The sequence below is a fragment of the Aotus nancymaae genome, unplaced genomic scaffold (genome assembly GCF_030222135.1).
Source record: "Aotus nancymaae isolate 86718 unplaced genomic scaffold, 86718_ANA_hifiasm-v0.15.2.pri h1tg000029l, whole genome shotgun sequence".
NCBI lineage: Eukaryota > Metazoa > Chordata > Mammalia > Primates > Aotidae > Aotus > Aotus nancymaae.
The window spans coordinates 18,635,594-18,662,482 of NW_026988442.1; the positions used below are offsets into that span (position 1 = coordinate 18,635,594).

At 45.1% G+C, this 26,889-nt stretch overlaps 1 protein-coding gene across 1 annotated transcript; it reads left to right on the top strand.

Annotated features, from left to right (window-relative positions):
• Positions 1-573: 573 nt before the first annotated feature.
• FAM83D (family with sequence similarity 83 member D) lies at positions 574-26,461 on the top strand. The gene is given in 4 exon segments (XM_021665749.2): positions 574-1,143; positions 14,465-14,632; positions 18,898-19,022; positions 22,172-26,461. Coding segments are annotated over 4 exon segments (1,845 nt in total). The 3' UTR covers positions 23,154-26,461.
• The last annotated feature ends 428 nt before the right edge of the window (positions 26,462-26,889 follow it).

Sequence of the window (26,889 nt, forward strand, 5' to 3'; positions counted from 1 at the left end):
GAAAGCACGACCAGTCAGTAAGCACGGTTATGTTCTTTTTTTCTCCAGCCCTGTAGGGCTGCCGCGGTGCAGGTGGAAAGTAGTGTATAACCAGGGTAGGTTGGGGTTTTACAACGCAAAAACCAATGAAATGAGAGAAGGCTTCCCTGGGGTGTAATCAAAGGAGAGTTCCTAATACGATGAGCCTGTATTTTTTGAATGAACGAATACACAGTTAAATGCAGGGGATAAAGGCGATATGATTGGCCATGCCAAAGCTCCGAGAGCCTAGGAGCAGCGTGGCCAGCGTGTCTGGGAGCCGGCACCTGCCTCTCGTCGCTGCCTTGTAAGGCCGCTCTGTGGGGCGGCCGGCAGGGGACGCGCTGGGATGGCCAGAAGCCCGGCTCTCCCGCTTCTGTCTCTGCTCTGCTGCCCGCCCCGCCCTTGCAAGTTTAAATTCCACTTAACAGCCCAGCATTGAGAGCAAAGGTTCCGCTGTGCTGGCAGCCAATGACGCATCAGGGGGCGGAGCCTCCTCGCCACTATTGGAAGGAAAGCAGCCAATGGGAGAGCTGAGGCGGGGAGGTGCGGCCAATGGCGCGGGCCTGTTTGATTCAAAGGTTGCCTATAAAGCAGGCCCGCACGCCGGCTTTCGTCTGAAGGCTGTCGCGTCCGAGCGCCGCTATGGCTCTGCTGTCTGAGGGCCTGGACGAGCTGCCCACCGCCTGTCTGTCGCCATGCGGGCCGCCCAACCCGGCCGAGCTCTTCAGCGAGGAACGGCGCCTGGCTCTGGAGGAGCTGGTGGCCGGCGGCCCCGAAGCTTTGGCGGCCTTCCTGCGACGCGAGCGCCTGGCTCGCTTCTTGAACCCGGATGAGGTGCACGCCATCCTGCGCGCGGCGGAGCGGCCTGGAGAGGAGGGTGCGGCGGCGGCGGCGGCAGAGGACTCGTTCGGTTCCTCGCACGACTGCTCGTCGGGCACCTACTTCCCCGAGCAGTCGGACCTGGAGCCGCCGCTGCTGGAGCTCGGCTGGCCGGCCTTCTACCAGGGCGCCTACCGCGGCGCCACGCGCGTCGAGGCGCACTTCCAGCCCCGCGGCGCGGGCGCGGGCGGCCCCTACGGCTGCAAGGACGCGCTGCGCCAGCAGCTCCGCTCTGCGCGAGAGGTGAGCGGCCCCCCCGGGCCCTGGGTCGCACGAGAGACCCCCTTCAGGAATGGGAAATTGAGGCCTGCTGGGAGCGCGGGCCGGGGCCACTACCTCCTCTGCGCCCTACCGGAAGCGCGGGCCAGGAGGTCCCCGGGTCCTCGACTTACCTCACTCTGCGTGTCTCCCCCGGATATTTCTGGCCACTCCTCGTGGCAGGGGATAGTGGGAAAGCCTCGGTTCCCAAGGATGCGAATTTTGCCCGGGTTCCATCTCCTAACGTTCATATCCCTGAAGGGAGGACCAGAAGTACTCCCAGTTCCAAATTTCAGTTAAAATCAAACTTGGAAGATTGCCGATTTTCTTGTCAGCCACCGCTAGATCCGACTTTCAGGAACTTCTTAGGAGACTCATTACCAAAGAACTTACGTAGGGAAAGTTCCGGAAAGATGGTCTCCAGAAGCAACTATGGGGCATTAGGAATCAGTAGGAATCAATTATTACTGCTAATTACTTTCACGCATCTTATGTTGTAAAAAGCAGATAAACACAGGAGTGGCGGGCTGAGAGCCCTGCTGCTCTTTTTCCTGCCAGTGACTGGAGGAGAAGTTTGCCACTGTGAATGAATGGGCAAGAGGTTTGTTTTCCATAGGCTGGGTCTGCGCGAGATTGCAGTGGTCTCCTAAAATGCAGATACATTTGCGTTAGATCGGCCTCTAACCCACTGTATTGGGTCAGTCCTATTGTCTGACCCTTACTTAGTATGGCATGGTCTTGGGTGGAGTGGAGGTCTTGTCTGCTTGCCAGCCTTGGTGAAGCTGCAGCGGGGTGCTGGGGTTCAAGGAGGAAGAAGGCAGCCTACAGGTGGGTGTGGCAGATAGAGTGTGGTGGCAGACACCTTGGTCTAGAGCTACAGTCAGCTTGTTTGCTGACTGGCAATGTCCAGCTTCCTGGCTGTCTGCCTGTGCCCGGGACATGGCAGATAAAGCCCCAACCGTGGTAAGACTTGTTAGAGCTGGTACCTGAGTGTGTCTGACTGTGGGTGAAGATGTCAGTGCATTCTTAGGTTGACGTGTCCAAGTCCAAGCCCCGACTCTCACCACTATTCCTAGTTTTCTCTCCCTGACTGGTGGGGTTGCAGTGGTCGTGGATACAATGACCTAGTGCCTTGCCTTTGAGGGAGTGGCTGCAGGCTGCAGCTAGGCTCTTACCAGTCCTGTGGTGCTTTGGGTGGGCCGAGGGTCTTTTTGATGCTGCAGACATTTCCCTTGCGAGTTGAGTGAGCAGATTTAAAAAGATGGAAAAGGCAGAATTGTGTAGGTGTGCATTCCCAAAGCTCACGAACTTGTGAGCACTTGGAACCTGAGAAAAGTAAAGAACTGGTCTGTATAGTGAGACCTGTGGCTTCTTCTAGTCTTTTGCCCAGCCCAAAATTTTAGTGATAGCAAAGGGGCACCGGAACCAGAGGCCAGAGGGAAACCATTAAACTCACGTGCTAGCCTGAGGAGGGGGTGGAGCCTGGAGCTCAGACTCTCTCTCATCCCACTGGCATTTTGTAACACTGACATTTCCAGATAGAACCTGCTGCCCTAGTCCAGCTACCCACAATTCCCTCCGAGATGCTGTATTTGGGACCTTTAAATCCAATGAGTATTGGCTGGGTGTGGTGGCTCACGCCTGTAATCCCAGCACTTTGGGAGGCGGAGGTGGGCGGATCACAACATCGAGTTTGAGACTAGCCTGGCCAACATGGTGAAACCCCATCTCTACTAAAAATACAAAAATTAGCTGGATGTGGTGGCGTGTGCCTTTAATCCCAGCTACTCGGGAGGCTGAGGCAGAAGAATTGCTTGAACCCGGTGGTGGAGGTTGCATTGAGCCTAGATCACTCCACTCCACTCCAGCTCTGGGCAACAGAGCAAGACTCCGTCTTGGGAAAAAAAAAAAAAATCCAATGAGTATTTTCAGTGTATCTGATAGATGCCAAATTATTTGCTTACTCAGTGTCTGCTGTGTATCAGACACTACCAGGGCTGGGGCCACAGGGGAAGGCATCAAATTTGCCTACACTTGAGGGTGGACAGTGTGCTGATAGGAAGCAGTGAGGAGGTTGCTATAGGCACTGGGGAAAGGGCTAAAGAGTCTCTGGAGTGGCATTGAACTCAAAGCTGGGTGGGGTAAGGGATGCTGAAATGAGGTAGGTTTGAGACAGCGCTGAATTTGAGGCCCCAGAGACTGTCTCTTTTGTTTAAAAACAACAACAACAAAAAAAGCCAGGCATGTAGTCCCAGCAACTTAGGAGGCCGAGTCAGGAGGATCACTTGAGCCCAGGAGTTCAAGGCTGTAGTGCACTTTGACCACGCTGTGAATGGCCACTGCAGCTCCAGCCTGGGCAACATGGGGAGACCCTGTTTCTTTTTTTTGTTTATAATTTTTTTTTTTGAGACGGAGTATACCTGTTTCTTTTTCTGTTTATAATTTTTTTTTTTTTGAGACGGAGTATCGCTCTATTGCCCAGGCTGTGGTGCAGGGGCACCATTTCAGTTCACTGCAACCTCCACTTCCCAGGTTCAAGCGATTCTCCCGCCTCAGCCTCCTGAGTCACTGGGGTTACAGGCGCACTCCACCATGCCTGGCTAAATTTTTTTTGTATTTTTAGTAGAGATGGGGTTTCACCATGTTGGTCAGGCTGGTCTCAAACTCTTGACCTTGTTATCAGCCCTCCTCAACCTCCCAAAGTGCTGGGATTACTGGCATGAGCCACTGTGCCTTGCCCTGACCCTGTTTCTTAAAAAAAAAAAAAAAGTAATACTTTCTATTTGCCAGGCACTGTTCTAAGTAATCCCAGGAAGGAGCAATTATCATCTTCATTTTACACCTGATAGAACTGAGGCTTAGAGAAGTTAAGTAGCCCCAAAGTCATGCAGCTAGACAATGAAGGAGCCTGTACTCAAATTGAGGCACAGAATGCCTGAACCATGTTAACCACCACACTACCTGTGGAGGGTTCAGGAGACTGTGCTCGGGTGGGGAGAGGTGACAGAGAGCAGATCTGGTGCTACCACTGTGTAAGGGCGTGCCTGGTGGACAAGGGAGTGGCTGTGACACCTTGACCACATCCTTTGAAGTTCAGTACCTGTGATAATGAGGACCAGGAAGGTACAGGTCTCAGGCTGCTTTCAGGATGAAGTGAGAAGCTGTTCTGCATCCATGTTCTGATAGCAAAGGTACTTAATGATGATGTGATTGAGCACTTCAAATGGGTCAGTGTCTGTGCTAAACCCTTGACCTATGAATTACCTCATTTAACTCTCCCAACCCTGGGAGGAGGCGACAATTAAGAAAAGACCAGGTACAGAGAAGTTAAGTAACTTGCCCGAGATCACACAGTTAGCATGGAATAGAGTTGGGCTCAAGCCCAAGTCTGTCTGGTTCTGGCTCTGAAGCTCACACTTTTTTTTTTTTAAGATGGAGTCTTGCTCTGTCACCCAGGCTGGAGTACAGTGACATGATCTCAGGTCACTGCAGCCTCCACCGCCTGGGTTCAAGTGATTCTCCTGACTCAGCCTCCTAAGTAGCTGTGATTACAGGGGCACACCATCACGCCCAGCTAATTTTTGTGTCGTTTTTGTTTTTGAGATGGAGTCTTGCTCTTGTAACCCAGGCTGGAGTGCAAATGGCACGATCTCGGCTCAATGCAACCAAGTTGGAGGCTGTAGTAAGCTATGATCATGCCACTGCACTCCAGTTTGGGTGACAGAGAAAGACCCCATTTCTAAAAAATAAAACACAATTATATATAGTATGGTTTGAATACAAGCTGGCTGTTTACCAGGTGCTCAGTTGAACTTCGCCAAAACTGGAGGAAATACTGCTTTTGAACCTTTTGAGAACCCATATGTTTGCTTCCTAAGGAAGTTTTTGGATAATCTTGGAGTATACAGGACTTTTTCCCTACATACTTGCTCCAGATCCACCCCTCTACCACTGTATCTGTTGATGACTCATTCAGCTTTTTGCCTCTGTTGCTGTGTGAATTGGGATTTGGTAGGGCTGTGGCCCCCTGCCTGGAAGGGCTGCTTAGCCTCATTTTGGCAACATGCTTATGAATTGGCTGTCTGGCTATTCCTGGTTTGTTGAATGGGAGTTTAGAGGCAAAGCTGGTATCACCAGGAGGTTCTGATTCCTCAGAATCACCTTTCTTGCCAGTGCCTATTCCTTATGCTGTTTTGTTCCAAAAGGCCACTTTTGCTATGATCTCCCCCTTAGGCATCCTCTTGATAACCCAGATGTTAGTAGTGGGGATCATTGCATTTCTAGAGAGCCCTGCCAGGAGGAGTAGCAGCTAAGGAATCTGTTGGAGGCCCCGGCATGTACTTGGTTGTGTCTGAATTAAGAGGCTTTCCTGGGGCCGGGCGCGGTGGCTCACGCCTGTAATCCCAGCACTTTGGGAGGCCGAGGCGGGTGGATCACGAGGTCAAGAGATCGAGACCATCCTGGTCAACATGGTGAAACCCCGTCTCTACTAAAAATACAAAAAAAAATTACCTGGGCATGGTGGCGAGTGCCTGTAATCCCAGCTACTCAGGAGGCTGAGGCAGGAGAATTGCCTGAGCCCAGGAGGCGGAGGTTGCGGTGAGCCGAGATCGCGCCATTGCACTCCAGCCTGGGTAATAAGAGCGAAACTCCGTCTCAAAAAAAAAAAAAAAAAAAAAAAAGAGACTTTCCTGCTCTTGCACAGCTTTCCTCTGCATTACTGTAGAATCTGTGTGGTATGATCAGTTTCTGTTCCAAATGCTCGTGTCAGCCTCAAGCAGGGCTTCTCAACCTCAGCACTATTATCTTTAGGGTCAGATAATTCTTTGTCCTGAGGGGCTGTCCTGTGCATTGTAGGATGTTGAGTAGCATCCATGGCCCCCATTCACTCGATGCCAGCAGCATCCCTCACCCTAGGTAGTCATGATATTCAGTGTCTCCAGAGGGAGAAATAGGGAGTTACTGATGAGTGGTCACAGAGTTTCCGTTTGGGGCTATGAAAAAGTTTTAGAAACAGATAGTAGTGTTGGTTGTGAATGTAATTATTGCCACTGAATTGCACACTTAACAATTATTAAGATGATGAACATTTTACTGTGATAAAAAATGTCTCCAGACATTGCTAAATGCCCTCTGGGGGCAAAATCCTCCCCAGTTCCTAGAAATTCTCACTAGTGCATCATTCTGGGATGTTACCTACCAGACTGAAGTGTTGCTACTAATTTATCCCTTCCTTTTGATTTTATGTGTCAGGTTAAGGATTTTAGAATTTTTAAAAATATTGTAAAAAATACATAGCAAAATTTACCATTTTAACCATTTTTAAGTGTACAGTCCAGTGGCATTAAATACATTCACACTGTTGTGCAGCTGTCACTAGTAGACATCTCCAGAACTATTTCATCTTCCCAAAGTGAAACTCTGACACTAACTCCTCGCACCCTTTTTTCCCGGCCTCTGGCAATAACCATACTGTTTTCCGTCTGCCATTTCTGTTTTTCCTTTTTTTTTTAATTTTTATTTTTTTTTGGTGAGACAGTCTCACTCTGTTGCCAGGCTGGAGTTCAGTGGAGCAATCTTGACTCACTGCAACCTCTGCCTCCTGGGTTCAAGTGATTCCCCTGCCTCAGCCTCCCGAGTAGCTGGGACCACGGGTGTACACCACCACACCTGGCTAATTTTTTGTATTTTAGTAGAGATGGGGTTTCACCATGTCGGCCAGGATGGTCTCCATCTCCTGACCTCGTGATCTGCCCACCTCGGCCTCTCAAAGTGCTGGGATTACATGCTTGAGCCACTGGGCCTGGCCTCTGTCTGCCATTTCTTTTTCTTTTCCCTTAGCGTCCAGCAGACAGTAAGGAAGCTGCAGGATTCTTCTCTGACTTCTTTATGGATAGAGGGTGCATTATTTCAGGAAAAAAGAAAGCAAAAACCAAAAATGTAGTGCGTATATTGGTTTAAAAAAAATCTTAATGCAAATGATATAACCCCTGGAAGGGAATTTGGCAATACCTAGCAAAATTTCAATTATATTTACCCATTGATCTAGCACTTCCACTGCTATTTATCTATCCCAAAGATATATCGACAAAAGTATGAATAGATGTAGACAATAAGCTATGCATTGCAGCACTAATTATAATAGCAAAACACAGGAAAGAGTTCAGGTATTCGTCAATAGAGGATGAGCTCATCATTGTGAACAAATCTGTTCATCTCCGCAGTGGAATATCCTGTAGCTCTAAGAAGGAATGAAGACTAGCTCTGATATGCAGTGTCTAGAATCATACCGACCAATGTGGTAGTCACATGAGGCTATTAACATTTATGAGGATTAAAATTAAATAAAGATATAGTTCTATTATCTTGGAAGTTTCTGTTGGGCCACACTAAATCTAGAACAATTTGTATTCCATGCTACCTTTTATCTATGGGGGATATGAACACATATACATAGGTATGTACATAATATACTTGTTTAAATAAAACAAATATATACACCTATTTATACTTGTTTATATTGAAAAAAATTGAAAAATAAACACAAAACTATTGAAAATATTATCTCAATGGGGAGGGAGGAACAAAGATGGAAACTAGGTATCTTTGAAAGTACCTTGTTTTGTAAATAGGATTTTGGAACTAGGCAAATGTTTAACATACTTATAAAAACAACTCAAAATGATAAGCCCTCCTTCCCCCACCTGCCGACTTCTTGGTACTTTTCCCTCCCATTTGAAAGCCCACCTGCTTGTGTGCTTCATGCTGGAATAGTACAGAGTGCTGAATAGTGGTCAGTGCCTCCACAGGTCAGTGAAAACTTTGCTCCTACCACCCTCTGGTGGCTCTGCCAGCACTTTCATCTGATACTTAAAGTGTTTTGTTTGTTTGTGACAGGTTCTCGTTCGTTGCCCAGGCTAGAGTACAGTGGTGCAATCATGACTCACTGTAGCCTTGACCTCCCAAACTCAAGTAATTCTCCTGCCTCAGACTCCCAAGTAACTGGGATTACAGGCACCTGCCACCACGCCTAGATAATTGAAAAATTATTTTGTACAGATGGGATCTCAACTATGTTGCCCAGACTGGTCTCAAACTCCTGGCCTCAAGTGATCCTCCCACCTCAGCCTCCTAAAGTGTTGGAATACAGACGTAAGCCACCGGACCTGGCCTAAATTGTTAATTTGATAATAGCTTCTGAAATGGAGGAAAAACAGTGTATACAAGCAAGTTTAGGTTTTACCGTGGAAATTTACATTCTTTTTTGTTTTTAAACCCCAAAGATGTCAAGATAGTTATTTAAAGGTTTTTACAAAATCCCAAGGAGATCATTTCTGTTCTATTAAAACATGTCATACATGGGGAGAATACATATCTTTTGCTTTTTTAGCAAGAGGGGCCTGAGAGAGCAAGGAGAGGAAGTGAAGGATCAATGGATGCCTTGTGGTCAGCTGGGGGAATGCAGCAGCCAGGATGTTATTGACCGCAGCACAGGCTGACATATCTTTGAATGTGTGCAGATCTTTGGTTGAATTCCAAACATGTTGCACACCTGACCTCACTGTATGACTCTGGGTGGGAAGGGAGGGAAACTGAGGTGCAGTGAGAAGGGGCATTCAGTATGAACTTCCTGCTTCACACAGAGGAAGAAGAGCTGGAATGAGAACTGGAATGACTGGCCCCAAGGGGCCCCTTGGGGCAGCACATTGTGCCTGGTCAGAGCCTAGACCTACCCATTAAGTGTGTATGAATCACTGACTTTGCAGAGCTGGAAGGGGACTTGTTTCAAGGACACCAGACTCAGAAGGAATGGCTTGCCCAGGGATAGTGGCAGAATTGAGACTAAGAATCTGAGTAGCTACCAGTTGAGGGCTTTCCATAAGCTAGGAACTGCCAACAAACACTATGAGATAGGTATTGTCAATCATCCGTGGTGAGCTTGACCCCATGCACTTTGTGGGATACGCTACTAATGCTTTAGTATTCGTTCTAAGCTCCCAATCATGTGAAGAACTGCCATTAAACTTGTTTGGAATTATATAAAATACTTAGGATAGTACTTTTCTTAGATGGCTCCGGAGTTACACAGACCTGGGTTGAAATTCCAGCCCTTGTACTTGTTTAAGTTTGTCACTTTGAACAAGTTACCTAACCTCTCCAAGCTTTGGTTTCTCATCTGTAAATTGGGGATGACAGTTAATGGGGTTTTGAAATCTCTAGATAGCAGTTTTGAGCTTTCATTCAAGAAGGCAAGCAGAAAAGAGTTCAGTTCTTCCTGGCAAGTAATGAAAACAGGGTCTGTGACATTCCCAGAGACCAAGAAGGCCATCACAACCTCTGCTGTTCAACTGCATGGGTCCCCAAGTCCCTTGGTACAAATCAGCAGGGGATAGATAGAAGTACTGAGAGGGATAGGCTTGTCATTTATCACCTGAGATGATGATGTGAGACTCGACACAGGTGCCGCTGCTCCAGATGTGGCTGGAAAAGTGCAGGAACAGTGGGGTGTCGGGCAGTGGGCCAGCCATCAGGCCCCTGACCAACTGGATGCATCCTCCTCACGTCTCCTGTTGTAACTGACTTGCACTGAGTTGCAAATTGCCAATGGATGTTGACTCTGAAAGGGACTCTCAAAAGTCACCACTCTCATGACTTTCTAGCCCTGAGAGAGTGGGTAGGCTCCATGCAGCACAGACTGGGAGAGCGCCATGACTGTAGGCACTTGATGTGCAAGGGTGCCTTTGTCTTTCCCACATTACACCTCTGGGAGTGGGAGTGGTGGCCAGTTTCCATATTAGCATTCAAGTCCAGGTGTATGTCTGGGCCCAGCAGGCTGTAGCACAAGCACCTATCACCTAGGAGATGCATCCTGGCTTGGAAAGCAGGACTTGGCTGGTTAGTGGATGAGTCCAGGTCATTGCTCAGCTCAGTGAAGTGTGTCCCTTCAGTCTAGCCCCAAGTCTACTTCAGTTATGCAGCGCTTGGTTGCATGAGGGCTGGGATGTAGAAGAATAGCGGGGTGGGGATGGGGATTTGAAGGAAGACTTTCCTACTGATTGCTTCTACAGTAGGACTGTGGACTTTTCCTCCTTAAAAGACAAGTACCTTTGGGTGGGCATGGAGGCTCATGCCTATAGTCCCTGCACTTTGGGAGGCCAAGGTGGGTGGGTCATTTAAGCTCAGAAGTTGGAGATCAGCCTGGGCAACATGGTGAGATCCCATGTCTACAAAAATTAGCCAGGTGTGATGGCATATACCTATAGTCCCAGCTACTTGGAAGGCTGAGGTGGGAGAATTGCTTGTACTTGGGAGGCAGAGGTTGCAGTGAGCCAAGATCACACCACTGCACTCCAGCCTGGGTGACAGAGTGGAACTCCGTCTCCAAAAAAGAGACAAAATACTTTTAAGAGTCCTGCTTTAATAAGAAAGGAGGGGATGCTGGGTGTAGGGGGAGTCAGGGGAAGAAAAGAACCTCCATCAACTACATACCCTGAGGAAGTTAGGGACCAGTGTTCAAATCCAGCACACAGGAAAGGGTGAGGCTTTAAAACCAAACAATGGAACAAATAGCAAATTAGGTATTTACTCACCATATAACAAAGCTGTTGCACAATTGTTTTGTTAAGTGGCAAATCAAAATTCAGCTTGGCAATGCCTTGTGCTGTGGGCCCCTGGCCCATGCCCCTGCCTCCAGCAGGTCTGTAACCCAGCAGCTGGGCTGGGTTTTTCTTGTCCCTATTCCAGTAGCACTGGGGGTACGTGTCCATTGGCCCATCACACTCTGTTACCCTGGCTTGTCTCCTGTCTCATTAGACTGGGTTCTCAAGGACTCGATTGTGTCCACACTGAAGATTTGAAAGAAGAGAGGGAAATCAGAGAGGCAAGCAGGCGTGTGCATTTTCCTCTTTAGCTTTCTCCTGTGAGTGCTAATCTCGTTGTACACCTGCGTATTCCAAACCTCTTTCTGAAGGTTTAACTGCCACCTCAAAATCCATTTTGAAGCTCATCCCTCTTGCTTCTTGTCTGGTGTTTCCTGTTTCCTTGTATCTGAGTATCCCTGTCCCTGTCCTCCCCAGCCCATGTGATCCACTGCTCGGCTCTCCCATGGCCTCTTTCCCTCTTTTGCAACCCTCATTGCTTCTTGCCTGCCTCTTACCAAAACCTGTATCGCTGATTTTTCTTCATTTGCTCTCTAGTCCTCTAAACATTTATTGAAGTTGCTTAACCTAAAGAATGTCCATGTGACTGCCATGTTGCAGGTCCTGTGTTGGAGGAGGTGGGGCCAGTCTCTGACCTATACCAATCTCTTCTGGCATCAGTTTCTTCCATCCTGTTGGATTCTTCACTTTGAACTCATTACTCTTCTACAGAAAATGTGGGGACGTTTGAAACTGATTCTTGGGTTGGTATTCAGGGACTTCTGTGATCTTGCTCATTGATTGGTCTTTTCCAGTCACGTCCATGGCTCCCTTTCATGCATGCTGTATGTTCCAACCAGACTGGTACATACCCCGTCATTCCCTTCCTCTTCCTCTGTCATCACGTGGCTTCCTGTGGGAATGCCTTCTCCCTTCACTTCCCATGCCTTTGTCCAAATTTTGTCCTTGTGATTCAGCTCAAGTGCCATCTCCAGGAAGTCTTCCCTGCTCTTATCTGGTAAGCATTTGAGTGGCTTTCGTGCCTGTAGTCCACCATTGGAGGAAACACTTTGTTTTTTGAGATGGAGTCTTGCTCTGTTGCCCACGCTGGAGTACAGTGGTGTGATCTCAGCTCACTGCCACCTTCACCTCCTGGGTTCAAGTGATTCTTGTACCTCAGCCTTCCTAGTAGCTGGATGACAAGTACACACCACCATGCTCAGCTAATTTTTTGTATTTTTAGTAGAGACGGGGTTTTACCATGTTGACCACGCTGCCATCAAACTCCTGACCTCAGGTGATCCACCAGCCTCGGCCTCCCAAAGCTCTGGGATTACAGGCGTGAGCCACTGCACCTGGCCCCCTTAGTTTAATTGCTTAAGCTATATGTATCATTTTGCTTCTCTGCATCCTATGTTCTCTCCTTGTGGTAAGTTGGGTCTATGTCCAATTCCTCATGGCCATCTTTCTGCCTAGTGCAGTGTGCAGTCCACAGTGGGCTCTGAGGAGGTCCTGGCTGCATAACACCTGTTTCTTGCCTTGCCCTCCCTATGCTAAGCCCTTTCCATGCTTTGTTTCACTTAAACCTCACAGCAGCCCTTTGACCTAGATGCTATTAATTGTATCTTCCTGAGGAGGAAACTGAGGCTCGGAGAGATTAAGCAACTTGCCCAAGGCCACACAGCTGGTAGGTGGTAGAACTGGGTTTTATGCCCAGACTTTTTTGCCTTTTTTTTTTTTTGAGGGAGGGAGGGCACTTTTTTTTTTTACCTTTAATCACTGCCATGTGACCTGAATGAGTGGAATGAATAGGACTGTCAAAATAGAATGTGTAAAAGCCAGTGGAGGATATAAACTTCTGAGGATGCCACAAATGCAGAAAAACTCTTCTCATTTTTTAAGTCACTGTGTTCAGTGGGTTTCAGCCATGCCCTTTACCAAGAATAGCCCACAGTTTAGAGCATCATTAAAAGGGGTGGGGAGGGAAAGGCAGCAGGAGAGTAACTGGTCTTCTCAACTCCATCACAGCAATGACTGGCGTTTCAAGGTCTCACATCATAGTATACCAGGCCCTGGAATGTTGGAGATAGACAGCCAAATGACCTTTTTGTCTCTTCATTCCTTCTTTAATCTCCGAAATCCTTAAGAAGTAATGACTGTCATGTACTGTCCCAAGTCCTCTGGGACCACAGAAATGAATCAGTCCTATTCAAGAGCCTTTGCTGCAGTAGAAGGAGTGAAACCCATAAATAAATAATCCTAACTTTCAGAAAAAGAGTTAATGGGATTCTGAGAGACAGGTTTTTACTGTTGAAATGGGGAGGAGGGAGAAACCCTTATACTCCAGACTACAGAAGAGCTCCCAAGCCTTGGCTTCCTTAGTTAACACCCCGACTTCTGACTCAGTTTGTTGGGACTTGTTTCTAAGCCTGGATGTTTGGACACCCCACTGCCCTGCCAGGAGTTTGCTGAGGACCTTGGTTTTAAGCCTGCAAAGGGTGTGATTAGAGGCTTTGTGGCCAGAGCAGCCTGTCTTTAAAAGAGCGAGGAAAGCTGGGCGGTGTCTCCCTGTGTTGAACTGTCTGGATGGCTCCAGCGCTGGACTGGTAAAGTGAATAAATGAGCAGATACTAAGGGATCCTTTGTACCTTGCACTTATGTAACATAGTTATTTAGTTCTGGATACAACCCTATTTTGCAGCTAAGGAAACAGACATTTGAAACAGCTGTAATTTGCCCAAGAATGCATGGCTAAAAGTTAGCTCTTAATTGTAGTCTGATGCTAAGTGTGGAAAATCATTTGGGAGGCGTGAATGGAGCCACGTTGTTGGGGAGAAGAAAGGCCTGTTCTGAGTTTAAGGGAAATATTTCCCTGTTCTTGCTGTGGGCTTGCACTGTGGACAGATACCAAAGAACTGCAGAGAGAACCTTTTATTGAAGAGAGGCCGGTGCAGTGGAAGCCATTTGGTCAGAACTTGCCCAACAGACAGTTGATCAGGCCTGGCTGGTAGAAAGAACAGTATGTTAACAAAGTGGTATGCAGAGTTAGGGGGGCAGAAGACGGGAGAATCCATGTGCCTGTTTTGCCTGCTTTCAAGTCATGAGTTGGTGGTGAATGGGGCAGGCCTTAAAAAAAGGTCAGAGATTATGATTCAAAATCAGGCAATAATTAAGAAAACAGATTTGGAGAATACTACCCCCAGAAGAACCCTCAGAGAGAATATAAGGTTTTATTTACTTGTTTAACAGACAGCAAACTGAAGCCTGGTGGGGAGAGCAACAAGCCAAAGATGACTGTGTTACCCACAGAACCCAGAAATCCTGCTGCTCTGAATTGAGCCTGTAAGACGGGTTTAAAGGAGGAATAGAAGGTAAATGGAGCAGGTTCATAAGACAGCAAGGCGGTGGATTGATCTGTATTTTTGAGAAACCTGTCAGCATCATGTTGGGAGTGTTAGCTAGGCCAAGTCAAGATTTGTAGGATACAGGGCCCGGGTGTGTTTGGAGATGCAAAAGAGTCCATGGTGAGGGGAGTACTGATCTGCCAAAGCAGGAGGGAAGGGTAACTAGGATGGGGATCGTTTCCCATCTCTGAGTAGAGTCCAGAGTCCAGACAACGAGTTGTAAGTCCTATGAGCTGACCGCGTGCTCTTCCATTTCACCTGTAGGTGATTGCAGTGGTAATGGATGTGTTCACAGACATCGACATCTTCAGAGACCTGCAAGAAATATGCAGGAAAAAGGGAGTCGCTGTGTATATCCTTCTGGACCAGGCTCTCCTCTCTCAATTTTTGGATATGTGCATGGATCTGAAAGTTCATCCTGAACAGGAAAAGGTTTGTGGCACACTAGTTTCAGTTTCACCACAGTCAACGAATATGACCAAGCATCCATGATCTACAAGGTGGTTGGTGGTGGTAGCCCTGTTTACAAGGAAGGGACTGAGAAAGTGAGCAAAGTCATTTGCCCAGTCTTACAGAAATGAACAATACCTGTTACCTGGCAATTCCAGTCCTAGGTGTCTACCCAAGAGAAATGAAAATATAGGCCCACACAAAAATTTGTGTATGAGTGTTTATAGAAACACTATTCATAAAGCCAAAAAGTGGAAACAGTCCAATGCCCATCAACTGATAAGTGGATAAATGATATGTTGTCTATTCATACAGTAGCGTACTATTCAACCATAAAAAGGAATGAAGTGCTGATACGTGCCACAGCATGGATGAACCTGCGAACATGCTAAGTGAAGGAAGCCAGTCTCAAAAGACCACATATGATATGAGTCCATTAAGTCAAAATAGGGAAATCTATACAGACATAGATGAGTGGTTGCCTAGGGCTGGCAAGTTGGAGGGAAGGATGAGGTTATTGCTAAAGGGTACTTTATTTTAGCACTTTTTAAACTGATGAGAATGTCCTAAAACTGACTAATGGTCAAGCAATTTGGTTTACAAAGTTCAAATTCTTTCACAGAGTTCTTGCTGGTTGTCTCACGATGGAGACAGGATTGGGGTTTAGAGACCAACTGAGATGAGACAGCCATGTAACCCAACAAGTGGTTAGAAAGTGAGGCAAACCCAAGGAAGATACCCTTTGGCATGGAAAAAAGCTTTATCAACTAGCCAGGTGAAGAAATTTAAGGTGTCAGTGTTTAATTTCAAGGCATTCTTTCTATCATTAAGGCTGTGTGTTAGCAGCAGAGAAATTACAGAATTGTTCTGGCCACAACTTTGATCAAGTGATTGTCTCTGATTCATCTACTAGGCAAAAATCTATCAGCAGGCACTGGTTCAGTCACCTACTGTTGGTTGCTGCTTTCATAGATGTCCAGATCCGCTGCAAGGGTGGTTTAAGGAGATCTATTTCTCTGGCCTCCCCAGTTTTTGTAGTCTTACTTCCTTCTTGGGGAAGCACTATCTTGCCTGGTTGCTTCTGTTTCCTGTGCCTATCTGTGCTAGTGAACTTGTGCCCTTGCTGTATGGGGGCTGATTTCCCCATGCCCAGCCTCTGTAGCTGGTTCAGAATGTTGGGTTGTGCTGTTTGTAGGAACTTGGTCACATGTTGATGTATAGGCACTCACAGGTGCTTTGGCCAAAATCACAGAGGCATGTACGATATTCAGATGCGTGCCAAAGGGAAAGATACACAAAACCGTGCCTAAATCTGCCCATAATGGTTTTTTTTTATGCTTGTTATTATATGTTGATCCTTTAAGACTTGGCTCAGGCGTCAACACCTCCTCTAGGAAGCTCTCCTCTCACCAAGTCCAGGTATACCTCTATGACATTCCCTAGTTGTTGTTTTTTTTAAATTTTTATTTTGAAATAAGATTTATAGATGTTACAAAAATAATATAAGAAATTCTTGAATACTCTTTGCCTAAGTTCTCCACATGTTAACATCTTACCTCAGTACAAATAACAAAATCAGGAAATAAACTTGATGTCAATACTATCTAATTTACAGACTTACACATTTCCTGGTCATTCCATTAATGCCCTTTTTCTGGTCCAGGATCCAATCCAATCCAGGATCACACCTTACATTTAGTTGTCAAGTCTCCTTCTTCATGTCATATAATCGGGAACTGTTTCTCCATCTTTATTTGTCTTTTAGGATCTTAAACGCCCCCCCACCTATTTTTTTTTTCTTTTTAAGAGATGAGGTATTGCTATGTTGCCTAGGCTGGTCTTGAACTCCTGGGCTCAACTGATCTTGCATCAACTAGCCTCCAAAGTAGCTGGAACTACAGACATTTGCCACTGTGCCCGGCCGAGTCTAGACATTTTTTTTTCTTTATTAGATGGAGTCTTGCTCTGTCGCCCAGGCCTGGAGTTCAGTGGCACAATCTTGGCTCACTGCAACCTCCGCCTCCTGCCTCAAGCGATTCTCCTGCCTCAGCCTCCAGAATAGCTGGGATTACAGGCGTGTGCCATCACACCTGGCTAATTTTTGTATTTTTAGTAGAGATGGGGTTTTACCATGTTGATTAGGCTGGTCTCGAACTCCTGACCTCGTGATCTGCTGACCTTGGTCTCTGAAAATGCTGGGATTACAGGTGTGAGCCACTGCGCCCAGCCCGATGTTGACACCTTTAAAGAATAGTAGCCCGCTGGGCGCAGTAGCTCACACCTGTAATCTCAGCACTTTGGAGGCTGAGGTGAGCAAATCACCTGATGTCAGGAGTTCAAGACCAGCCTGGCCAACGTGGTGAAACCCTGTCTCTACTAAAAATACAAAAAAGTTAATCAGGCATTGTGGCAGTTGCCTTAGTCCCAGCTACTCAGGAGGTTGAGGCAGGAGAATCACTTGAACTTGGGAGGTGGGGGTTTTAGTGAACCGAAATTGCACCACTGCACTCCAGCCTGGGCAACAGTGAGACTCCACCTCAAAAAAAAAAAAAATGCTAGCCAATTTTCTGTAGAATTTGCCTGATGTTTTCTCAAGGTTAAATTCAGATTACGCATTTGATAAGACCACAGAAGTGGTATTATGTTTTGCCATAGTTTTGTTTTGTGTTTTATTTTTAACTTATTTTGAATATTGATAGATTAATAGAAGTTGCAAAGATTGTACAGAGAAGTTTCATGTACCCTTCACCCAGTTTCCCCAAATGTTACATCTTATGTAACTTATGGTACAATGTCAAAACCTGGAAATTGACATTGGTACAATGTGTGTATACAGTTTTGTCCCATCTTACCACATATACACACCCAGACAGAACTTTCCATCACCACAAAGATCTCTCTCCTTCCGCTCCTTTATATTCCTATTACTCCCCTTTCTGTGCCTCCTCCCACCATCTTTAACCCCTAGCAACCACTAATTTGTTCTCTATTTCTATAATTTTGTCATTTATAGTCTATTATATAAATGGAATTATACAGTATGTGACCTTTCAAGATTGGCTTTTTTTTTCCTCCCGATCACAATGCTTTTGAAATTCATCCAAGTTGCACATTTATCATCAGTTTGTTCCTTTTCATTGCTGAGGATTGTATGGTATCTTATACCATTCAGCCACTGAAGGACATTTGGATAGTTTCCAGTTTTTGTCTATTATGAATAAAGTTGCTGTGAACATGTGTAGAGGTATTTGTGTGGATATAGGTTTTCATTTATCTGGATGCTATTATGTGTTACTGTAGTTTCTAAATGATTCAATTAGTTTTCTCTCTCTTATTCTAGTCCTTGAAGGTAAAGAGCATGCCTTACATCTCTGTTGTCTCAGGGCTTGGCACAAAGTAGGGGCTCTCTATATTTCTGGAATCAATGAGTCAAACACAAATCTTAAACATATAATTTAAATGTGTTAAGGTTTCTAACAATATAGAGCCACTGGTCTGCTCCAGAGAATGCAGATTGTTGTAGTGTTTTGGATGCCATTGTTCATACATTTACGTGTGTCACTTTACAGGAATAATTATGCATACGTGTGCAGTATATTGCCCCAGCATACCACCAGCAGTGCACCTTTTTGGTAATTATGTATTTGTAGGAGATGTGACATTGCTCATTAAGCCACGTGTGATATGAGTGTTTCTGCTTCAGCAGGCCTGTACTGGAGAAGGCCTATCCTATGTTCCTATTCTCCATACCTATTATGGTGTTGACAATGAGGGAGGATGGGCTGTTACTCTGATGTGATGCCATTAAACAAACAAGTAGGAGAAAGATCAGCTTAGCTTCTTTCAGACTTTGCTAAAATGTTCTTTATTACTAGTGTGTTTCCTTTGATGATTTGAACCCATACATTTTGCTTCAGAATCATTTCTTGGATTCTGTTGTTTAGTATCCCAAAAAGGTTGAGTGTTCTTTTAGAGCACATACACATGAACTGAGGTTCTCAAAAGTAAATATAAGAAAAGAGCAGATGAGAAGTTGGACCAAATGTAGAAGCAAAATCACTTGAGGCTTGAGAACTGTCTGGCTAGTATACCACCTGTATTGTCACTAAATGGTAACCCTAAGCCACACATCTGCCAATAATTTTGTCTGGGAATTGTAAACTAAGCCTTTTTGTCCTAATCATTAGCTCACCAGATGAGTATTGCTGAATTGTTCATTTATTTTTCTCCCACTCCCCGGCCAACAGCTTATGACAGTTCGGACTATCACAGGAAATATCTACTATGCAAGGTCAGGAACTAAAATTATTGGGAAGGTTCATGAAAAGTTCACATTGATTGATGGCATCCGTGTGGCAACAGGCTCCTACAGGTAAGTTTCTAACTCATACAAGGCTTATTAATCTAAACTCTTGGGAAGAAGAATGTCATATAAAGGTAAATTTTTCCTCTCATTGAGAGCCTGTATGGCCACGCATTCTGATACATGTGCATCTGTGTGTATGAGCTGGTTATCAAAGCCTCCTGTTAGTGGCAGTTTGGGTGGGGGTCACTTCCCTTGTCCTGTAGTCCATAAGATTAAAGTACAGAAGTTGAACTTATCTTGAGACAACACAGTCAGCAAGTCCTAGATTTCAAGCCTTGGTGCAGGTCTGCAGTGGACGAATAGGGGTGTAACAGCAGCACTCAGTCTCAAATCCTGGTTCCATAGGGATCTGGACCCAGCTTGTGCTGCTCACTCGAAGGTAGGAGCAGTTGCAGGCATCTCCATTAGTGTTGAAAGCAGAGCCAGAGCTGTCAGCTTTAGATTCAAATCCTCTACGTTGCTTCAAGCCTTGTAATTTAGTGCTTTAGTCTGGAAAATACTGATTATGTTTTTGACCCACCTTTGAAGTCTCAGGTTAGCAATGGCGTCTTAAGGTAGAGAGCAGGGAGGTTGTAGAGAGGGTGGGGGTAATGAGTGGTTTACATTAACCTCTAGAATTTGTACCATTTTTATCTATGTGGCTCCAATGGTTTATGTTTTGCCACCTCTGCAGTAGACTGTCGAATGGTTTGCATGAGGTGTGTCGGTAGAATTTTAAAAAGAAAACCTCATTTTTGAAGAGACACACAACCCTGAGTGATAATTATATGTTAGCCCTGGGTAAAGGTAGAAATGTGAAGGCTTGTGGAAGATGTGGCAGTAAGATCAAGAAAATCTTGACACCTTTCTTTTTAAACAATACCCTCATTCTCAGAACAAAATTTGAACTTTCTTCACCAAAGAGGCTGTGGGGGAAAAAAAAATTTGAACTCTTTTTCTTGGAATTTCCTTTTGTAAGAAGTTTATTTAAAAAAAATAGGAAAAAATTTGATTTTTTTAACACAAGTAGGATTTCTCTATATTAACAAAACTTAGCTACAAATAGTTTTGGGCTGTTCTGAAATATAAAAACTACCCTCTCCAAATGAAATTGATGATAATGATAGCTTTCATTTGTTGACATTTTATAATCTTAGTGTTGGACAGGTGCATTATTTACATTATCTCATTGAAAGTTTTCTTTTTTTGTGTGTGTGACACGGAGTCTTGCTCTGTTGCTCAGGCTGGAGTGCAGAGGCACCATCTTAGCTCAATGCAATCTCCACCTCCCAGGTTCAAGCGATTCTTGTGCCTCAGCCTCCTGAGTAGCTAGGACTACAGGCATGCCACCACGACTGGCTAATTTTTCTATTTTTAGTAGAGATGGTGTTTTGCCACGTTGACTAGGAAGGTCTCAAACTCCTGACTTCAGGTGATCTGCTGGCCTTGGCCTCCCAAAGTGCTGGGGTTACAGGTGTGAGCCACCATGCCCGGGCTCATTGAAGGCTTTCAAAAGCATCTTCCTTCTCAGACATTGAAAGCAGTTTCCAGGGGGACTTTGCAATAGCCACATTCTTGGTTACAGGAGACAGAGTTGACTGTGTTTTATAATCTCTATTTGAAACCTGCTTCTGGTGCAAATATCAGCATTAGTGGGGTGATGGCAAGTGTCAGAAAGCTAACTCTCAAATGTACTGACTTGAAGAACTTGGAAGGAAGCATAGAAAGGTAAAGTTGGTTTCAGTTCATCTTGACCTAGGAGCCACACACTGATCAGAACACTATCTCCTGGTTCTGATTTTCTCAAGCCGATTTTTGTTCTTAGAGAGGCTCTTCTTTTGAAGTCAAAGATTTTGGCTTTCTTACGTGGCCTTTAGTAGCTGTCTCCCAAAGGGTGAAACTCGTTTACTCAAAATTGCTATCAATCCCTTCTGTCAGAATCCATATGACAAAGAAAAAAGAAATCTCTGAAAAATTACTTGGCTCTGGCGGGGTCACATGCCCACCCTGAATGAATCCCTACATCCAAGGGAATAGGATAGTCTGGCCAGTCTGGACCATATACCTGCCCCTATTGTGGTTGGAGAGAGTACAGTAATGAAAGTTCTGCTAGCAGAGGAGGGAGATGGGGAAGGGTACTGGACAGGCAAGGGCACATGGCCACTAATCAGCTCTAACATGTTTTGAGCCATGGTGTTTTGTGAAAATGGCAGCACTGCCCCATGACTGTGAGTCCTCCACTGTTAGTGAGGATGACTACATCAACAGCCACAAGGACAAGCTTGAGGGCAGGAAGGCTACTGATGTTGCCATTCAAACAGTAGCAAGGAGCAGGTCACTAGCAGTTCATAGGGCCTGGGGCCTGATTGGGGTCTAGCAGTAGCTTCCCACTGTGATAATCCCTAGCTGGTTTCCTTACCTTTAAAATGGGGGTACTGGCCTAAATACTTAGAAGCCCTTTCTAGTTTTAATTTTTATTTTATTTATTTATTTTTTGAGACGGGGTCTCGCTCTGTGACCCAGGCTGGAGTGTGCAGTGGCGCAATCTCAGCTCACTGCAACCTCTGCCTCCCAGGTTCAACCAATCCTCCCACCTCAGCCTCCCGAGTAGCTAGGATTACAGGCATGCACCACCATGCCTGGCTAATTTTTTATGTGTTTTTATTAGAGATGCGGTTTCACCTTGTTGGCCAGGCTGGTCTTTAAGGGACCTGCCTGCCTCAGCCTCCCAAAGTGCTGGGATTATAGTCGTGAGCCACTGAGACCGGCCTCCTTTCTAGTTTTTAAAAACTCTGAGGCAAGGACCAGGTGAGGTGGCTCATGCCTGTAATCCTAGCCCTTTGGAAGGCTGAGGTGGGAGGATTGCTTGAGCCCAGGAGTTCAAGACCAGCCTGAGCAACATAGAAGATCCTGTCTCAAAAAAAAAAAACCTGAGGCTGAGCATTTAGTGTGTTCGTTAAACAGTTGGCCTTTTTACTTTGATAATAACACACATGTTATATATGTGTTTTATATGTATGTTAAGATTAGTCAAATGCATATAAATGGTAGGTATATCACTAAAGTCGTAACTCCTATGTGGTAAGATACCTGTGCTATGTTGTTCAGGTGGACAATGACTAAACCAAAGCTGCTCATCTTTACCAGCTGCTGTTTGTTTCTTTTTAATCCTTAAGCTTTACATGGACGGATGGCAAATTAAATAGCAGTAACTTGGTAATTCTGTCTGGCCAAGTGGTTGAACACTTTGATCTGGAGTTCCGAATCCTGTATGCCCAATCCAAGCCCATCAGCCCCAAACTCCTGTCTCACTTCCAGAGCAGCAACAAATTTGGTCACCTCACTGACCGAAAACCACAGTCCAAGGAGCTCACCCTGGGCAACCTGCTGCGGATGCGGCTGGCTAGGCTCTCAAGTACTCCCAGGAAGACGGACTTGGACCCAGAAATGCCTGCAGAGGGCAAGGCAGAGCCCAAGCCCCATAACTGTGAGTCCTCCACTGTTAGTGAGGAAGACTACTCCAACAGCCACAGGGATGAGCTCCAGAGCAGAAAGGCCACTGATGCTGCCAGTCAAACAGAGCCAGTAGAGGGGACGCCAGGGCTGAGTGTGAGTGAGGTGGGAACACAAACCAGCATCGCCACCGCCTGTGCTGGGACCCAGACCGCAGTCGCCACCAGGGTAGCATGCTCTCAAACCATGATTTGGTCCACGTCGACCACCACTCAGACTGACATGGATAAGAACATTCTCTTTTCTCAAGGAACTCAATCTGCAGAAGGGTCACCAGCCTCAAAAATGTCTATATCAAGATCTTCCAGTTTGAAGTCTTCCTCCTCTGTGTCTTCCCAAGGCTCTGTGGCAAGCTCCACTGGCTCTCCCACTTCTGTCAGAGCTACTGACTTCCACAATCCTGGCTATCCCAAGTACCTGGGCACCCCCCACCTGGAACTGTACTTGAGTGACTCATTTAGAAACTTGAACAAAGAGCGGCAATTCCACTTCGCTGGTATCAGGTCCCGGCTCAACCACATGCTGGCTATGCTCTCAAGGAGAACATTCTTTACTGAAAACCGTCTTGGCTTTCATTCTGGCAATTTCAGCAGAGTTAATTTGCTTGCTATTAGAGATGTAGCACTTTATCCTTCCTATCAGTAATTGCTCTGTGTTCAGACTGCTCTGTGTTCAGACTCCTGGTTTCCTCTAGTCTCGCAGCGGACATCATCAGCTTCCTACTTTAAACATATCTCATGTCCCTAATTGCCTTTCTTTTACCTGACTTTGTTACCCTTGCTGTCTTTGAATTCTTTTTTTTTCTACATAGCATTTGCTCCTGAAATTGTCTTTGAATTCTGTATATTATTTTACATGCTTTGTTTTGTTTTTGTTATGTATACACCAGTTATTGGTTTTATGGTTTAAACGCTATGTATACAGGTTTGGTTTTTTTTTTTTTTTGCACAATTTTAATACATTCATGCACTACGTAGTGATGTTTTGCTCAATGACAGACCATGTACCTGATGGCGGTCCCATGAGATTATAGTGCCATATTTTTTCTATACCTTTTCTATGTTTAGATACAAATACCATTATGTTACAGCTGCCTACAGTATTCAGTGCAATAACATGATGTACAGGTTTGTAGCCCAGGAGCAACACGCTATACCATATAGTCCAGGCATGTAGTAAGTTATACCATCTCGGGTTCTGTAAGTACACTCTGTGTTGTTTGCACAGGGACAAAATCGCCTAACAACACATTTCACAGAATGTATCCCCATCGTTGGGCAACACGTGACTGTATTAAGGCCTCATAAGGAGAATGCTTAGGTGTTCTAAGTCTAATTCAGTTGAGACATGAAATATGTTTTGCCTTTTTCTTAGGTTGTATGCTCTTCTGTTTTAAAGGTTTGAATCACCAGCATTTTTGTAATCAAAATCCTATTTAGAAAAACAGAACTACTTTCTGTTTATTTCTTTAGAATATCTGTATTCTTAGCATTAAATATATATAAACTTGTGCTTTTTGTACTCCCCCCTACCTCTGGCACTCTTCTCTTTAAATCTGTGAGTATGTCACAAATAAATGCACCTAATAGATATAGATATCTATATCTGAAGGTTTTTAAAATAGTGTCAGGGTGAGGAAGAAGTAGATGATCCAAAATATAGAAGGGAAAATATATCCACTTAACCTTTCCTAGCATCATGAATATTGATGTTACTTTATAGTTTGAGTGAGGAAATTGGCCAGAAGTAGCAGGCCTTTGCACATGCTCTGCCTTTCTCTCCTCAAAGCAGCCTGAGCTATTTCCATAGGTTCTTGGTACTCTGGTACTCTGCTTGTCTACCAGAGGAGGCCTTAGTATATATGTTCCTGTATCCATTCCCAGTATTAACCCTGGCAGCCCCATGGGCCTCATTTCATCAGATGGGTGTACTGACAGTGACTTAGCAATCTAATATCCTAGAGTAGGAGCAAAAGAGGACACTGACAATTATCCCAGTTTCCTGGTCCAGTGGCAGGCAATGTAACTGGTTTCTACACCCTGCTAATTAGAATTGGTATGGCTGTGGAATCCTGTTTTTGTCTCATTCTCATGGACAGACAAAAGGGAAGAGAGTTGAATGATGGCTTCCTCCCTCTCCTGAGTTGGCTACAACAAAAAAGATCTACAATAGGGGAAGTTATCTGCCATATAAAATGCTGATGCACTTGGATCATGAGTGCTCCTACACTCACGTGTGTGCCTGGACTCCCTTATGATGACCAGGTTATTTGCTGGGTTGGCGCTGTAATCTGTGGCTGTAAAGCAAATGTAAGGATGTTGATCCATGTCTGCTTAGAAACAACTCTAAGCTAAGCCTTGAGTAAACATTATTTGAAATCATTTTACAGACTTCATTCACTTCATATGTGCTATCTTTGCTCTTCACAGCAATGTAGCAGAGAGCTTTGTAGGTTAGGTAGCTGTTATTTCCAATTTTCAGATGAAACTGAGGCTCTGATTAAGTAGCATATTCAAGATGACATGGCTTGTAAATGGTGGCACAGGAATTTAAACACAGGTTTCTAGATTCTAAGTACAGTACTCTGCTTTGCAACTATTTCTCTACATGGAGTATGGAGGCAGGAGAGAGTGTACCTTGAGAAATGGCAGTTCCTGCAATGGTGAATGGAAAACTAAAACAGCCTCATTAACAAGTGTAAGACTTTGTACTTACACTTGTTATCTGTGATAATTCTTTTTGTTTGTTTTTGAAACAGTCTCGTTCTGTTGCTCAGGCTGTAGTGCAGTGGCGTGATCACAGCTCACTATTTTTTTGTAAAGATGGAGTCTCACTATGGTGCCTAGGCTAGTCTTAAACTCCTGGGCTCAAGTGATCCTCTTGCCTCAGCCTATCAAAGTGCTGGGATTACAGGCATTAGCTATTGCACTCAGCCTGTGATAATGTATTTTAATTTAGATTGAAATTTTAACTCAGTGTTCTATGGAACTGTTAATAGGATTACATAACAAAGGTTCTGTGTTTAGTGTGAGAAACTGGGCCAAATAAATTTAAACAAGATTCTTTAATACAGGACTACTCAGAGCTCTGAAGTAATGATCACAGGGAATTTCTCAGAGTAGGGCAGGTATATGTCCTACCACAAACTTACCTGACCACAAGTGTTTTTTTGTTTTTTGTGTATGTGTGTGGAGCAGCACTCAAAACCATTAGTCCGTGAAAGTGCAGTCAACAATTAGAAATAAGAGCAAGAGGCCAGGCACTGTGGCTCACGCCTGTAATCCCAGCACTTTGGGAGGCCGAGGTGGGCAGATCACGAGGTCAGGAGTTCGAGACCAGCCTGACTAACATGGTGAAACCTTGTCTCTACTAAAAAAAAAAAATTAGCCAGGCGTGGTGGCAGGCGCCTATAGTCCCAGCTACTCGGAGGGAGAATCACTTGAACCCAGAAGGCGGAGGTTGCTGTGAGTCAGAGAATGTGCCACTGCACTCCAGCCTGGGCAACAGAGTGAGACAAATAAGAGCAAGAGATACATGGATTCCTAAGAAAATGGCTTAGTCTCTCAGAGTAAGCAAAGTTTTTCTGGAGTCGAGTCCAGAAAGTATCATTTATAGGGCAGAGTTTTTCAAAGTGAGATCTGGGGACCACCTGCATCAGTCTTGGGGTACTTAGGTGCTTGCCTTTAAAATGCTGATTACTGACTCTACTCCTAGGGGAGGGGGTGGTGAGAGTAGCAGCCTACGTAGTTCAAAAATACTTGTTACCCCTCCTTGGGAGAAAATTATATTCCTCTATCTACTGTTAGATTTGGCCATTGCAGACTTTGCTGTAAATATTCCAACATAAATATATAAAAGATAACTTTTAGAAAACATAACCACATTACCACTATCACACCTAAGCAACTTTGATAAAAACTCAGTATCAAATAAATATTCAATGTTTAAATTCAGTTGTCTAATTTTCTTTTCTTCTGATGGTTTGTTTGAGTTAGAGATTGATCCATGTAGGGTTGACATTCTTCTATAAAACTTGAAGGAATTAACTGAAGAGGTGGCTGGCCACCCCACCTCTGAAGGCAGTTGGGCTGGGGAGTATATGTCATTTATGGGACTTAAAGTGACTAACAAGAAAAGCTAGGGTACAAGGTCATGTAAATGAAAAGTTACATGAAGGAAACCCAAGGGTGAGGGATACAACGTGGAGTCTGGAATGAGGCTTGAAATGCACACCATGACATACACACCTACTTCATGTAGGCCACACATTTATGATTTCCAATAGTAAAGACAGAGAAACCTGGTCAGATACACCATTCGTAATGTCCTTAAGATTAAAGCAAATCCAGATACAGAACAATTATTCCCCATGGTGGCATGT